The following is a 16616-nucleotide window of genomic DNA, read 5'->3' as shown; positions in this document are numbered from 1 at the left end:
ACATGAAACCTATATTCAATTAACAGCAGATAGAGTGTAATTCAGTGTTACTGACAAGCAGGGACAAATCCTAACTTTAGGATGCTGATGTTTTACAATATCCTTAGGATTCATATGTTTTCCCCACTCACTATCTATCCAAAGGCCAAATGGCTTTACACGCTATTTCTTTTTACTGGAAAATATCGCTTCTTGCCCTAACTCACACCTTGTTGGCTTTCCAGCTAGTTCACGAAGCTGATGTGTTGTTACTCTTTGGATTCTTCAGAGGGATGTGCCAGGGGCTGGAACAACTGGTGGAACACCTCCCCATCTAGTTTTGGGATCAATAGATGTTGTCTTTCATTATTATTAAACACTCAGAATAGAAATTGCAGTTACAAAATACTAGAGATATGCCTGACTGGAGCAGAAAGCAAAGCAGAACAGGCTTAATCTTTCACCATATGGGTTTCTTTGTGGTGAAAAAAACCTCAGCCCTACTCCTCTTTCTGGCTCATTCACGTGCTGACCAACCTGACTGATCGGTTGTGCAAGTTTGGAAACTACCTGGGGAATTGATCCAGGTTAAAAAGTAATCCTATACAAAACACAACACAGAACTGGGGAACAAAATGTTGTTCTTTGTGATATTGTTGGAGTGCAGGTTTCAGTGAGAAGAGTCTCAGGCATTATTTTATTTCAGTTATAAAACACCTCACAGAAAAACTTAACATGAACACATACACGTGATTAACCCAAGTAGCTCATTCCAAGCTCATGGCTAAGACCAGGTTGGACCAGTCTGATCAACACTTCAGTGGAGTAGTGGATTCAAGCTATTCTTTGGGACTACTGTCACACATAGCTTGGAGATAGAAACCAATTTGGGCAAAACTTCAGGGAAAGCTGAGAAAAAGACGCCAAAATCTAGCAAAAAGCAAAAGATTTTATTCACTTCTGCTCCTCTCCAATCTTCCTCAATAATCCTGTTGATAAAAAAAGGAGGAACAGAAATCAAATTGAGCATTTAAATAATTTCAAAAATCTTTCTGGGCTGCTTTCACTTTTTTGTGAGTTATATTGGTTCTCTAATCTCTGTCTGCATTAAAGATAAGCAAATATTGAAAGCAAGCCAACCAGTGCAGTGTCCACGGGTTCACATCTCAGTTAAAAAGGAAACGTGACAGCTCACACATCTCTAGAATTACTTGCATTCACCGAGCTGCGAAATAGTAGCACACGTCTCCGTGGGCACTGAACGGAGAGCAGAGGAGGTAAGTATGCCTGAAATTGTTAGAGCAGTAGATCTGTGAGTTACCTGATGCTCTATCACCCTCTCAGTAAAATAATAATTGTACATAGATCTCTTTTCTAGACCGTACTGCCAGAAAGAGTTGCAGAGAACTAGGGGCTAGAGCTGGTCCGTGCCTGAGAGGAGGATGGCTGTCCAGAGCAGGGTTATCTCAGTGCTGGTGTGGAAACTGGAGTCTCCTATGGGTTTTTCTGTATCACTCAACAAAGAAATCGGAGTTGTAACTGTGAGATAATTAACTAAGCAGAGTAAAAGTGTGTGGTCACTGTGGATTTAGGAGATTAACTGGCAGACGCCTTTGTGTCTGCATTTGGAGACAGATCTTTGAGATGCGTTTTTGAGATGCATAGCCGGCTGGAACGAGCACACCTGAATGTTTATTTTTTCTCCCGTCATATACACTAGATCATGAATAGGCTTTCCAGGAAACGGGGCAAGGCTTTTTTTCCATGGTATATTTTTTCATGGTATATTCATACGTCTCTAAGAAACAAGCAGTGCAATAACCTTTGTCCCAAAGTGATATAAAACCTCATGGTTTTGACAGAACGAGATCAAGAAGGTTTTTGTATATTGTGCATTGAATGTGTCCCCTTTCTGTTTCCCATAAATTCCTTGCTCTTTCAGCTGTATCTGTAACATTTTTCACTCATTCTCCATATGTTTGCATTCTGACTTCCCCAGCTTTGTTATCACAACTTGCATTTAAAAGTGTACCAATCCCTTGGTTTCCAAACGTGGGTTTTTCTCCATTTAGAGCTCCGATTCGTTGGGGATTGTTTCAGTCGGTGAAACTCAGGCTTCGCCGTGAGGCTGAAGCACCTCACAGGCTTTGACGCAGGCGGTGCCCATCGCCGTGAGGTGAGGCAGGCAGCCCCTCATCACACGCAGCGGCGGCTCCCCTCGCTCCCCTCCCTGCCCTCACTCCCTGCCCTCGCTCCCCTCGCTGCCCTGGCCATGGCCCACGCCACCGTCACGGGTGGAGGGAGGGCAGCGCAAGCACAGGGGTCGGTACTCCCAGGAAGGGGACACCCAGCCGCATTTCTTTGCCCGCGGGTCTTTGGCAGTAGAACTGAGCTTGCCCCAAAGCAAAGGATTTTTTTGTTGTCTAACGATACCAAGTGCAGGTGTTAATAGGAGAAACTAAATTTGATTAATCTCTTAAAACAAAGGCGTGTATTTGTCTTAAAACTTGGTAGCGCTGCATGCCCAAGGAGTTGTTTAGATCAGGGCCTGCCACAGCCTTTGCCACGACTGAGGGAGGCTGGAGGTAACCCGGCCCCGTCAGCCCGGGGCAGGGTGGGCAGCAGGTGTCCCCGGTCGTGGCAGTGTCGGCCGCGCCCCTTACCCTCCCCTGCCAAGCAGCCCGGGCAGCCACGCCACCAGAGATCCCCGGCTGCTTCCTGAGGGACCCGAGCGGGAGGGCAGGTCCTCGGCTGCGCGGGGTGAAGGGCAGCGCTCCCGCCCAAGGCAGCCCTGCTGGCGCGGCGCGGCGGGGCGGGGCGGCCCAGGGCTGGGCGGGGGGCAAGCGCCCGGCCAGGGGAGTTCACAGACGAGGAAGGCAAAGGGGAAGCAGAGCACAAACTGGAGAGAAGCCAATGATAACAGGTGGGATCGGCGGCCTCATTTCCAAGGACTGCCTGTTGTGGTGAATTCAGATCACTTGGCCGGTACATCTTGCACAATCGGCTGATTCAACAAATCTGGGCAAGGGTGATACCCTGACGCTGGAGCGATGGTGATGTCCCGACGGTGAAGCAATGGCAAACACAGGCAGTCCAAGACGGCATGGGAACGGTCACATTGCAAGGGGAAGGCGGGGGACAGAAACCCAGTCAAAATTCAAAATAGGAAAGTCTCTCTTTCCAAATATATTTTAATCCACATAAGACAATGCTTGTGATATCCAAGTCTGGAGGTGAACTTGCTTATGTCATTTCTGCCAAGGCTTGTACATTGTCTAATGGTATTAATAAATAGTTCATCTACACAGCAGGGAGGGAGAGACTGGGATGTTAAGCTCACTGAAATCCACGGATGTATCGTCAGCTCAAAGACTGCAGAAGAGACACACACCAAAACCTTCACACCTAGATGCTCCATTTGGCTCTAGCTCAGCTACAAGAGTCAGTCTCTCTCTTCAGTCTCTCTGTTACTCTTCCTGTATCTCCCCAAGCATTTGCTCTTCTCTAGTAATCACAACAATGATGATTAATGTTTTTTTCTGGCAAATATACGGCAATGGTGTTAATGAGGCACAAGACAAGAATCTCATAAAACCACTAGGCATGTTTAAGAAAATAACACACGTTCATGATTACCCATCCTAGTTTGCAGAAATTATGCTTCCTATGGGAGAAACATTAGTAATGAGACAGAGGATAAGTAGAAGGAGGCAGAAATTGTAATAAGACATTCTGAACATGGTTTCAGTCACAAAATGCAGAATGAGAGCATGGTAGTTAAGCTAGCTCCGTTCAAGAGCTACTGACATCCCAAAGAAAACTCTACAGTCATTCAGATCCATGTCAAATCATTGACAAATGATTTTTACATAGGTTGCCTTCAGTTACATTAGTTTTTACATGTACATAGCATACACTTGTATACGAGTAAAGGGTATTGCTATACACCTTTCTTTTTTTTTTATTAGAAATGTATCCTGAGTGATGTTCTTGTGAAAATCTGAAAGCTAAATTTCAGTGTATTGTTTCCAGAATTTTGCTGAAATCAGTTTTGCTAAAATTTGCCAGCACTGGATTCTTTGTTTGAATTCCTTGCTTTTTTGTTTGTTTCTGTGAGATGACAACCTGTCCTGGTTTAGGCTGGGATAGAGTTAATTTTCTTCCTAGTAGCTGGTATAGTGCTGTGTTTTGGATTTAGTATGAGAATGATGTTGATAACACACTGATGTTTTAGTTGTTGCTAAGTAGTGCTTACATTAGTCAAGGACTTTTCAGCTTCCCATGCTCTGCCAGGTGCACAAGAAGCTGGGAGGGGGCACAGCCAAGACAGCTGATCCAAACCGGCCAAAGAGATATTCAATACCATATGACATCATGCTCAGTATATAAACTGGGAGGAGTTGGCCGGGGGGCAGTGATCGCTGCTCAGGGACTGGCTGGGTATCGGTCAGCAGGTGGTGAGCGGTTGCATCTTGTTTTTCTTGGGTTTTGTTCCTCTGTCTCTCTCTGTCTCTCCCCCCTTGTTTTCCATTTCATTACAAATTATTATTGTTGTTGTTGTTGTTGTTGTTGTTGTTGTTGTTTTTTATTATTATTATTATTATTATTATTATTATTATTATTTTTTTTTATTTCATTTATTAAACTGTTCTTATCTCAACCCATGAGTTTTCTTACTTTTGCTCTTCAGATTCTCTCCCCCATCCCACTGTGAGGGTGGGAGCGTGAGCAAGCGGCTGTATAGTGCTTGGTAAACCATGACGCAACCAAAGAAAAAGATACAACTTTACATTTTCTTTTTGCAGGTTATTCGCCTATAAGGACAATAGATTAACAATGGAACCATCAAAAGAATATCTATTCAAATACAAAGGGTTTTATTTTGGTGTAAATACTTCACTTGAGTACGTAGCTTCCCTGGAGGATTTTGAAATCAAAGATAGTGACATATTTATAACTACTTACCCAAAATCAGGTAAGAATGGAATTGTTTCTAAAGGGGGAAAAAATCTGCCTTTATTCAGCCATCTAACTGCAGAAGTACCTAGGGTTGTTAGCTTTACTTTTAGACCTGAATTGTCTCTGAATATATGCAGTGTAGCATTCAGTACAAACCCTGCATAGCCATGGCCAGAACAGCCAGACACAAGGTTCCTGCTCATGTCCAGCCGAATTGGTCTATCTTGTTCTTGGACTCAGTCTTGTAGGTGTACTCAGAGCAAGCTACACACAAACCAAACTGACCTCCTGTGCCTCACAAAACACATATATAGTTTTGGTAGGGCTGGGTGCATGAGTGTTGGACATGATTGTGGGATATCTGGAATGATTTGTGGGCTCACATGGAAGGTGGTTTGGGGATTGCTGCATCCAAATTACAACCAAGCAGGAGATCAGAGCAAATGTGAGTCAATGATATATACTTCCTTCCAAGGATAATGAAGTACTATTTACCTACACAGCAATACAGGACACTAGCATGATGAATTCTGCATTCCTATTTCCGAAGCAAATGCAACTGAGCAACCACCTGGCTTCACTGTCATCTTACATGAAATCTAAAGCCTTGACATGCCTAGACCTGTATGTTTCCATACAGTTTCACTTTATGCTCTAAAACTGGACTACCCATTTTTTAAGACTGCATTTCTTCAGTGATTAGTAATTAATGGCTTGATCATGCATTGAGCAGTGATTTATGACTAAAGCCTTGACATCTCTGGTACCAATCTGTGCTTGTACTTTCAAGGCCTCTGCTATTCTCTTCTGTTTGTGCTCTTGGGAACCTCTGCCATTATCCTCTGGTTTTCTTCAGCAGCCTTCAAGACGCAGCCTTCAGATAACATAACCAGCGTTTTGTTAGCATACGTCTTTTTCCTAGGGTCACTGAACGTCTTGCTGGAATTCACTATTCCCTCAGGTATTCAGTGAAATACCCAAGGCAGAAAGACATTCTTGAGTGAAGCCCAGGAGTGGCGGGGAGCACCACGTGTGGTTGTGGTGAAGGTAGATGTGATACAAGAAGCCTGTGGAGGGGTCGTGGGCAACAGAGCGAGAGGACAGGGAGCCCAAGTGGTGCTAGCTCATCGTCAGGCAGCACTGGGGTGAGCTCTCCAAATAAGGCAGAGAGGGAGGATAGAAAGCAGTATTTAAGGGGTAAAGATGTTACGGCACTGAGATGAGCACATCTCTGGAAGTAGGAGTTTTGTGTTGCAAAGCGGTGGGCTACCCTGGGACACAAAGGAGTTGGAAGATGATTTTGAGTTATAAGTTGCACAGAATGTCATCCCTCTCTCATTCACACCTTTTCCTCTATCCTGGCCCACCATGCTCTTTCCTCCTCACCAGTTATCACTCTAAGGTACCCTCCAATCTTTCTGTTGAATTTCTACCACTGCGCAGAAAAATTTTCCAGTTGATTATGCCAAGCAGAGCAAGACAGTCAACACAGTTGTGAAATCACTGGGTATTGTTCCTCTGAATCCTAGGGATATTTCTTTTTCTTGCCCAGTGACTTCAAATCTACAACATCAAATCTACAGTCTAATCTCCAGAACCAAGAGCTTCCTTCCCAGAAACAACTAGGTTTCTGTTTCAGATGCCTGCCCTTCTCTGTGCTTGTTCAGGGTAACCTACAGCAGTAATTCAATGCTCTTGTGCATTGATTTGAACTCTCTCAAGCGTCCATCTTTACTGGCCTATGGTATAAAAGGGGAAAGGAACCAGCGCTAGCATAGTGCTGAGAAGACCAGAGGACCTAGAGCTAAACAGTTCTGCTCATTGCCCAAGTGGGCTAATCATTCAGGATTTGCCTCCCACCATGACCAGCTGGCACATGAACACATACTGGCACGGCGGTCAGCCACCTTCAAGGTCCTGCCTTTTTAGATCATCCTTGCCAGCAGCTGTGATCCAGGAGTCAGACCTTCCCCAAGGAACTTTAGAGAGCCTGTCGCCACAAGCATTTGCTTTGTGGGGCTCATTTGTGCTTTACAAACATGGTGTTATCAGCTGTTTGTTTCGTGACATCTCACAACACTTTACAGGAGTTCCGGAAGCAAAGGTCTTTTCCAGATCCACTCAGTATGAGATATTTTTAGGTGCATGGCCCACAGAGATGCAGCAATTCATGTTGCACAAGAGGATGAGGACAGACATAATTTGTGTGGAAGTTGAGTATACTGGGTGAAGGAACTGAAGGTTTAGTTACTGGCCATGGCTTTTCTGCAGGGACAAAAAAAAATATGCTTCCCTTCTGCACTCGACAGTCACCAAGACAATGTTTGCTTTCTTCAGTATGTGAGGTTGTATTTATATTCACAAAGTGAAACTCATTATAGCTGTACAGAGGCTCTGTCTATGACAATATACTATCTTTAATTTAAAAAAAAAAATCAAGCAAGGTTCAAATAAAAAGGTTTCCTTCTCAGGAACTGTGTGGACTCAGAACATTTTGAGCTTAATAATTCATGAAGGCCACCGTAATGGAACAGAAAATGTGGAGACCATGGACAGAATCCCATGGCTGGAATACAAAATAAAAATTAAGGATTACGCAGAGCTTCCATTGCCTCGTGTTTTTGCCACCCACCTGCCTTACTACTTAGTTCCAAGAGACCTGAGAAACAAAAGAGGACGTGTAAGTGATATTATTTTTACAATTCCTTTAAAACCAATCATGCCGGATTTGCCTCAGTGAATTGGTCCAAATTCTACCTTTTTCCTCTTTCAGTTCCCCATCTCTCGGTATAAATATCACCTGCTTCGTATATGTGGGGAGATCAGAGACCTTCTAAAGCCCATTTCTTCTGTTTCCTTTTGCCAAATCTCTCAGCCCCAATGCTGTTAGAGAGAGGTGTGGTGCATCTCAGGAGGATCTGCCTGATTTTCCCCTGGAAACATCCGATTCCAGCGAAGTTATACGTCTGAAAAAAAAGTCCCACACACTGAAAATATTATTAGGATGGGACTATAGTAGGTAGAGAGGGAATATGAGAACTGCCTTTTCTTGCTCCCCAGTGCTGTGAGTTTCTGAATAGGACTCTCCATCATGAACTGTGCCATAGCTCAGGGCCTGTCTCCCATGGATAATGCCTCCTTAGAGACAGGTGTAACCAGGCAACTATACTAAGGCTCACTGACAGAACATGGACATATGGGCAAGTCTGAAGATGTATATGTGATGTATACTTCTAACAGGACACCGAGAATTGCCGTAGCCACCTTACAGCAAATTGTTACTTTGCTCGCTGGCAAAGGATCTCATACCTCTGCTAGTCTTTCTTATAGTGGTCCCAATGACTTCTGCCCCTTCCATCCTTATTTCTGATGTAGGGCTTCCAATGGCTGAGTGAGCAGAGAGCTGTGGCAGAGCTCTGCCCACAGGGGCTAGGGAGGCAAGCTCTTAGAGCTGCTGTTTTACCTTCTTCACAGACACAGGTGTAATGGGAAACTGCAATGTGCTCACCATTTTCTTCACAGTACCAGTGAAGTTTGGAAGAGAACGCTCACATGCACAAGATTTGAAATCCAAATGATGCCCAAAAAGAATGAGAAAATTGCCCCAAAATGACACAGAGCACGCATGTCAGAAAATATGCAAATTGTTGTGACTTCAGAAAAATACCGCTTGGGGGGCATCTTTTCCACCTCCGCTTGAATATGTCACTCAGGTTGTTCGTATTTTGTATCAAACCATAGAATAACTTTTTCTGTGATTTCAGGTCAGAGCTTTTGAACTAGGCATTTATTGAGTTTTCCTGCAATGCGTTTAGGAATCCTTATTTTATATACCTTGGAAATAATGGTTTTGGTTTTGCTAAAGATAATCAGATAATTTTTCAATTAAGCAGGAATCAGAAGTAGTCATTTTACCCAGTTAGAAAGGCAGTTCAAGAGCATGATTCTTCTGTCACTTCCTGCAAACGTTTGTAACCTCATAAGGGTGACATGCCAGGCTCTATTTTCTCTCCCTAATTAGACACTAAGTGTTAAGGAGCAGAAACTTAGTAGAAGCTGGCACATGCTGCCAGACGAGCGGCAGAAGGCTGCCCATCTCACTGGTGGTGCCTGCTCTGTGCCTGAGGCAGCAGCTCTCCTGTGGTCAGGAGTCAGCAGGAGCCAAAATAACCCTTGCCCCTAACAGCTCCTTCTTTTAAGATGCCAGAGCTCCCTCTTACATGTCATTCAAAATCTGCCTGCGTGCTGCCTCTGGCACCAGCACCACAGGCCAGGAGTTTAGGTCACAGAGTACTGATGCTGTCAACACTACCAAAGCTGGGATTTACAAGAAACTCTTCTTCATTTTATCGTGACTGTCCACAGAAACGTGAAGCTGAATCAACCTAATGATTTTCTAGTCTTGTTATTGCAACCCGACTGCCTTGCACAAGTGAACAGTATCACTGAAGCCTGTAACACTGATCCCATGAAGAGAGTTAGCCGCAGGCACTGAATGACTGTAACTACAGAAAAACCACCACCTATAAACAAATTGACAGCACTACATTATCCAGAATTTATCTAATGTGATTGTCACCTTCAAACTGTTTTCACACATTTTTAGTGGGACCTGTATGGAAAACGTACTGATGATCAAGGTAACAGAGTCCTTCAATATCTCTGAGACTAATCTTCTTATTGTTTTGCAGATTATTTATGTTACCAGGAACCCTAAGGATGTTATGGTTTCTTACTACCACTTCTCCAAATTCATATCCACACTAGAGGAAGTACCAGATTTTAACCTTTTTATGGAGAGATTTTTAGCTGGCAAAGGTAAGATATCTTTTTTACTAAGGAGCCCAAATCCTATTCCATGACCTCAGATTGAACAGAGATTAATTATACCAATAAATATCAGTTACCAGCATCCTCAGCTATGCTGTAACCTGAATCCAAAGCTGCAGAGGCTGTCTGAGCTTGACACCATTTTGTGGTGAAAGCTGGTCCAAAGGGAATAGCATAGTCATAGCATAGCTTTGCTGCTCCCCAACAACATGCAAACTGCTTATTTTATCTGGATTGAATGCTGATTCAGAATATAACCATTATGATTGAAAATCTCTTAACAGTTTCTGCACTTGGTTAACGGAGCTGAACCCATAAGAATAGACACTGTACAGCAAAGATAGAGAAGTAGTTTTTTGCTTCTGCCAGTATTAGTTCAGATTACTAGAAACAAAAGGGGAGTTGCCACATTAGCTCGGAGAATTGTCACAAAGACTGTGAGCATGCATCCCTCAAATTATCAAAAAATAGTATTTAAAAAAACCCTTTCAAAGACTTAAATGACTGATAATTTTACTGTTTTACTGCTAGCTGTTAATAGTATTTATCTTTATTTTTTTGTTTTAATAATTTCCCTTGCTAAGTACTTGCCAGTTCGTGGCTGGATCATGTTGCAGGCTGGTACAGTCATGCAGAAGATTTCAATATACTCTTCCTTACCTATGAAGAAATGAAAAAGGTGAGGTCAATTAGTATAACTGTATTCAAGATATTCTCTTCCTATATTGAGTGCATTTTCAGACAGCTCTTTATAATTACACTTTATATTGGAAAGTGCTTAATCCGCTGTGGGGTAGATTCAAATTGAGACTTCTGAGAGGATGAAGTAATTTGTCTCATTAGTCCAAGGTCTTATCAATTACTATACAATTTTTAGGTAAAACACTTCCCAATATGACAGAAGTTATCTTCACTGCCATCCCAAAAAATCCTTTCTGAAGTAGTACAGAACAAGACTTTCGCAAATATCTTCAACAGGAATGTTGTGCTCATAAGGACAGTTCCACTAAAGGAAAGAAGTGCTTAAGAGGCAGGCTTTAAAGTACTTGAGGAGCTCTCAAATTGCTGACCAGAAGTTTCCTGCTTGGTGGCTGCCCAGGCTTTTGTGAGACTTCTCATTTCTCCGAGGTGGCTGCCCTTCTCCTTGCGGGAAAGCCCCAGAGCGCCCCAGCCACGGCAGCGCAGCCCACGTCACGTGCCACTGCACTGGCTCCTCGCCCTTTGGAGCCTGGGGTTGCTCATGTTGAGTCCCTTGCTAGGACAACAAGACTGACAAAACCCCCACGGGTTGAGTGCCTTCACAGTGACAGGCGCTATTCCAGGGGTGACTTTGCCAGGGCATCTAATGCAAGATGCAGACTGGGTTTGCAGCGTGGGGAGCAGAACACAGAATTCCCCATCTCCGAGGGCACACTGCTGCAGTGAGCTACAGTGTCACTGCTCTCCAGTGTTCAACTGAGGCAAGCGGTACTATGCTCATGTAAAAACTGTCGTCAGTTTTTCACCCAAATATATGTCCTTTATTATCCTGTATTCCACTCCTGTATGCATTTAGTTCTTTGCATCATCAAGACTCTTCAAAGTAACATTATTGCAGGATCTCAGAAGTGCTGTGCTGAAGATCTGCGACTTCCTAGACAAGAAGCTGAGCGAAGAGGAATTGGACAGTGTTGTGAGACAGGCTACATTTGAGAACATGAGAAAAGATCCCAGGGCAAACTATGAGAACCTGCCAGATGACATCATAGCAAAAGACAAGGGTAGTTTTCTACGAAAAGGTAAAGTGGAAGCAATCCGATGCAGCAACTATTTAATCCCACACTTCTTGGTGTGAGATGAACCTAGGGTTTCTGGCCTCAGCTGGAAGGCCCCATTTTCAGAGGGAGTGTTCAGGTTAGTGGCAAATTAAATTTATAAGAGCATTTTATTGCCGTGGCATCAATGATTTTACCATATTTTCCTGAGGATAATAAAAAGGCAATGTTTTGCTAATTGTAATGCAAGTTGTAACACACCTGTCAGATACAGGAAGGATTTAAGGGTTGTACTGAGTCAGGGGTAAGATAATACTTTTTTTTACTGCTTCTTACTTTTCAAGGCAAGAGTCACCTTAATTGTGTGAGCATAGACCTTCTTGACCAACTGCCCTCCGAGTCCATACATGGCATCTCTGGACTCCTGGGCATTGCTAAGATGTCCTAACGCTCAGCATAGGAGGAGACCTCCAAGGATTAAAGAGAGTGGTGCACTGAGAGAAAAACAAGAGGTGTTGCTTTTAATAATTTCCTCTTTGATCTCAAAGGAATCAGTAAAACACCAGAACAAATGAGTTGAATAACTTTATGAGGAGTCAGATTTATAGGTCTATGCTGTGTTTTATTCACAGCACCTAGATTTGGAAGTATGTCCTCAAAAGAGCACACAGAGCCTCACTCGGCAGACCAGCGACAGGGAGATGCTGAGGAAGCCAGGAATTGCTTCCCAAGATAGCACTCACTGTTTGCAGCAGGCTTCAGAGAGGTGCATGTTCTGTTTCTCACCTCCCTTTGCTGCCTCTCTCCTCAGGCACTATTGGAGACTGGAAAAACATCATGACAGTGGCACAGAGTGAAAGGTTTGACAAAGTTCTTAAAGAGAAAATGAAGATCCTGCCCATCAAATTCATCTGGGATATTAACGATGAAATGTAGGCTGGTTTTGAGTTTCATCATCCTTTGGTGTTTATACTGGATGGACATATCTGAAGTTCTGGAAGAAGAAAATACATTCATTTTCAGCTATGTTATAGAAATAATAATGATGGCAACTCAGTTAAAAAATGTGAGTTGTCTGAGGAAGCTATTAAATTCCACCAGTTTCCTGTTCGTAATTTTACAAGGTATTTTAATTAACTTTCTTAGTGTGCTGGTTTTGGCTAGGACAAAGTTTAGTTTCTTCATAGTAGCTAGTATGGGGCTGTGTTTTGGATTTGTGCTGGAAACTGTTGATAACACAGGGATGTTTTGGTTATTGCTGAGCAGTGCTTACACAGAGTCAAGGTCTTTTCTGCTTCGCACCCCACCCCACCAGCGAGTAGGCTGGGGGTGCACAAGAAGTTGGGAGGGGACACAGCTGGGACAGCTGGTCCCAATTGATCAAAGGGATATTCCATACCATATGACATCATGCTTAGTGTATAAAGCTGGGGGAAGAACGAAGGGGGGACGTTCAGAGTGATGGCGTTTGTCTTCCCAAGTAACTGTTACTTGTGATGGAGCCCTGCTTTCCTGGAGATGGCTGAACACCTGCCTGCCGATGGGAAGTAGTGAATGAATTCCTTGTTTTGCTTTGCTTGCACATGCGGCTTTTGCTTTCCCTATTAAACTGTCTTTATCTCAACTCATGAGTTTTTTCACTTTTCCAATTCTCTCCCGCTTCCTACTGGGGGGCAGTGAGCGAGCACGGCTGTGTGGTGCTTAGTTGCCAGCTGGGGCTGAACCACGACACTAAGTAAACTGATTTCCTTTCTTCATGTTTGCTTTTACTTTCATCGGCTTCAATAATACGAGAGTTGTAGACAACCAAGTGAGGACAGATTTTAGGTGTTGCTAATAACTTTCTGAAAAATGTTTCACTTGTGCATTTCATGTGGCTTCTTTTGGTAGAACCTTCAATGTCCAGACTGGAAGTAAGATTGACCAGCTGTGGTATGGTTATGCTTTGATATGTTTGAGTTCCTGTTTCCTTGGTAAACACTGATACTCAACTGTTTGCTATTAAAAATGACCTCATGTTGCATTCTCTGGTGTTGCCTATCGACTGAAACACTTCATTGCACTGTCTGTTCTTGTGCAATGGTTCTCGAGGTCATGTCTGACAATTTGCTACTTGAAATACTGAGAAAAAACACAAGCCATAGTCATAGCAGTTTTTAAGTGAACGTCCACTCTATCATACCTGATGATGTGCTAGTGCTACTGATGTAAAAAACTACCAGCTACCTATGTCTACATCCTTCCTTAAATACTCATTGACTCGCTATCATTTAACCTGTCCATGATTCAACTCCATGCAGCGGCTTGCCCATGAGCTTCCCCTGAGAAGATAAGTACATATTTCTCAACTCTATCCTTTGAAACTACTCACAAACCAGAGCTGTAGTTCCTCCCCTCCCCACGTACGGCACTCTTAAGTCTCTGATACATCTCCGGCATTTTTTTCCCCTCCAATAATCTTCCGTCCCTTTCAGCACAGCCTCAATCAGGAGGGCAGAGGAAAGGACATGATGTGAGGAGGAAACATTTTTTTCCAACTTTTTTTCAGACACGAACTGCACTTCCCTGGCAAGCTTTGGGCCCTCATTCCCGCTTCCCGCTATGATGTCTACATGATCAAACTAGGGTGACTGCTTTTGGTTGCTATTGAATCAATGTCCTACCAAGCAGCCACAGCAGGATAGAACTTCTAATTTCAAAAACATTTCAAATAATCATTTTGATTTGACAAAGAACATCTAACCTTGGCTTTCCCATAAACTGTTTGGAAAATGTAAAAAATCCTTCCAGTTCACATAGTGGGTTTTTTGTTTATTTACTTCCATCACTGGTCCCAAGGGACCAGCTCTTTCTTCTCATTTTCAATCCACCCGTGTTAGGCTCCTGATACATCGTACCTGCTTTTTTCCTGGACAGAATTACTTCACGCACAGCATGCTGTTAGCTGCTATTAGGCAAAGGTGACCTCATATAATTAGCCTACAAGAAGAATATTTCCATGTCCCTCAATGGTACAGCCAGACCCTCTTTCCTTCTGGAACTTTGCATCCCCGAGACCAAGAAAATAAGTTACAAAAAAACCCCTTATGTGACTTATATAACCACTGCACCCCCGACCTCCGAGTTTGAACTTCCCACAAGGGGACCAGTGACCTTTTCCACCTGTACATATTTACCCCAGCCACAGAAAAGGTAAAACTCGTTCAAAGTCAGAAGCCTAACGCAGGCCTTTTGCCGAGTTTGCCGTAAGTACAAACAGATTGCAAGTAGGACCTTGATCTTTACTCTTTTTCCAATGACAGGAAGTCCCAGCGTAGTACTAAAAGCCACATAAACCTCACACTACACCGTATGCCGCAGCCCAATGGTATCAGCTCGCTCTATCAGTTGCGGATTCCATGAGCATGCAGTGCTCAAAGTAAAATTGAGTTCATGGCGATAAATGCAATTACGTCAAAGAATTGAACCTGAAAAGCCTCTCCCGTCCCCCTTTTACTCTGAGCCAAGTTGCAAGGCACTGAAGGGCTAATTTAAAAAAAAAAAAAACAAGACAAAACCAAACACTGGAGGGAAAAAAAAAAAAAAAAGCAGCAGTATTTCAGGCCCCATCAGATTCTGCAACATGAGAGAGAGCACTCACATGACAGCTCTTTCTCTCAGGATCTAGGGTATCAGCATCTTGGATTCAGGCACAGTCTACTGCCTGGTCCAACAAACTTCGGATTTATTTCAGCAACCACACAGTTTAAAAACTGGAGGTAGCCTGATGGTTGTAAGTCTCCTAGAAGAAAGACTGAAGTGGTTCTCCCCACAGGAGTTGTACTTCAAGCTCCCCATTTTTAGCCAAAATACACTGACCACTGACCTATTAGAAAAAGAAAAAAAGAAAGGGGGAGCAGGGAGGAAGGACAGAGAAGTATACCACCCCCAGGTTTTGTTTGCTTTAAAGCACATCATAAGGCAATCATAATTTGGATGCAAAAACCTAGGCTTTGCAGCATGCCCAAGATGGTACTCCTGCAGCATCTTGATGTGGTGGGCACCATCCTCTGAATTTTAATAGAGCTCAGGCACCAACTATTCAAAAAGTTCAGCATAATCAAAACTAAATTAGCTCTGGTCATAGTGCAGTGTTGCAACTCATAATAATCTCCCTGCATGTATTACAGCGTGAGCTTTGGACTTAAGAGAGTTAAAAAGCAAGATACAAGCAAGGTTGTCAGCACCATGATTTTGAATTACTAAAATTCCATCAAAGTTTATCGATGGAATTTTATTAGATTAATATGAGTTAGACTTCAATCTAATTCAAAGTGCGTAAGTAAACTTTAAGTATCTCACCTGAACTTCTTCCACCAAAAAAACCTTACCTCAGTCCATTTCAGGAAACTAAAACAAGCAAACATAGCCGAGCTTACTCTCAGTCAAATTCCCTTTTATTTCACAGATGTTAATTGCTAATAAAGCTAAACAAATCTGAAGTTCAGAGTGAGTCACTGAAACTTGTTCCAAAGGCTTGGAGGAACAGACTTTATGCAATTTTTTGTCACTTCAACCTTATTATTTCCTCTTTGAAATATAAGATGTAACAGTGAAAACACATTTTCACATTTTAACTTTTTTGACATAATTTTAGCATTTTTAAGCTATACATCCTCTGCATGAAAACCAATAAATATGTTAGTGTGAAAACAGACTAGAAAATCTTATTAATCTAGAAATACCATTAACGAGAAACTTTTTTTCGTACACAGATGATTCTTGCCAGAATTTCCACTCGGAAAATTTTCTCAGATTACCACATTTTGCACAGACTACACAGCATTCTTGGATTCTGTCCAGATTTAAAGAGAGCTGATCACTCCTTCTATGAAAAAATGCTAGTTTTAAACATACATAGCTGAAAATGGAAAGCAGCCTTAAGAGCTAAATGTTTTTATGCAGCTGAATTGAGACATACCAGAAGTAAATTAAGTTCAGTGCTGAACAGCATTTTAAAGCATACCAGCAATTACACTGGAAGCTGGATGTAGTCACTATGAAGCTTTCAATCCAACTGTATCTTTGGAAAAGTCAGATTTAATATCACACTAG

The 16616-nt window shown here is 42.8% G+C and overlaps 1 protein-coding gene across 1 annotated transcript; it reads left to right on the top strand.

Annotated features, from left to right (window-relative positions):
• Positions 1-1147: 1147 nt before the first annotated feature.
• LOC142080399 (amine sulfotransferase-like) lies at positions 1148-13545 on the top strand. Its single transcript, XM_075145720.1, has 7 exons — positions 1148-1256; positions 4785-4954; positions 7410-7618; positions 9630-9756; positions 10353-10447; positions 11366-11546; positions 12334-13545. Exons 2-7 carry the CDS (start codon positions 4816-4818, stop codon positions 12456-12458), a joined length of 876 nt encoding a protein of 291 aa, XP_075001821.1. The 5' UTR covers positions 1148-1256; positions 4785-4815; the 3' UTR covers positions 12459-13545.
• The last annotated feature ends 3071 nt before the right edge of the window (positions 13546-16616 follow it).

The sequence above is a fragment of the Calonectris borealis genome, chromosome 3 (assembly GCF_964195595.1).
Source record: "Calonectris borealis chromosome 3, bCalBor7.hap1.2, whole genome shotgun sequence".
Taxonomy (NCBI): domain Eukaryota; kingdom Metazoa; phylum Chordata; class Aves; order Procellariiformes; family Procellariidae; genus Calonectris; species Calonectris borealis.
Note: the sequence above shows the minus strand (reverse complement) of the source record. Positions and strands in the feature narration are given on the sequence as shown.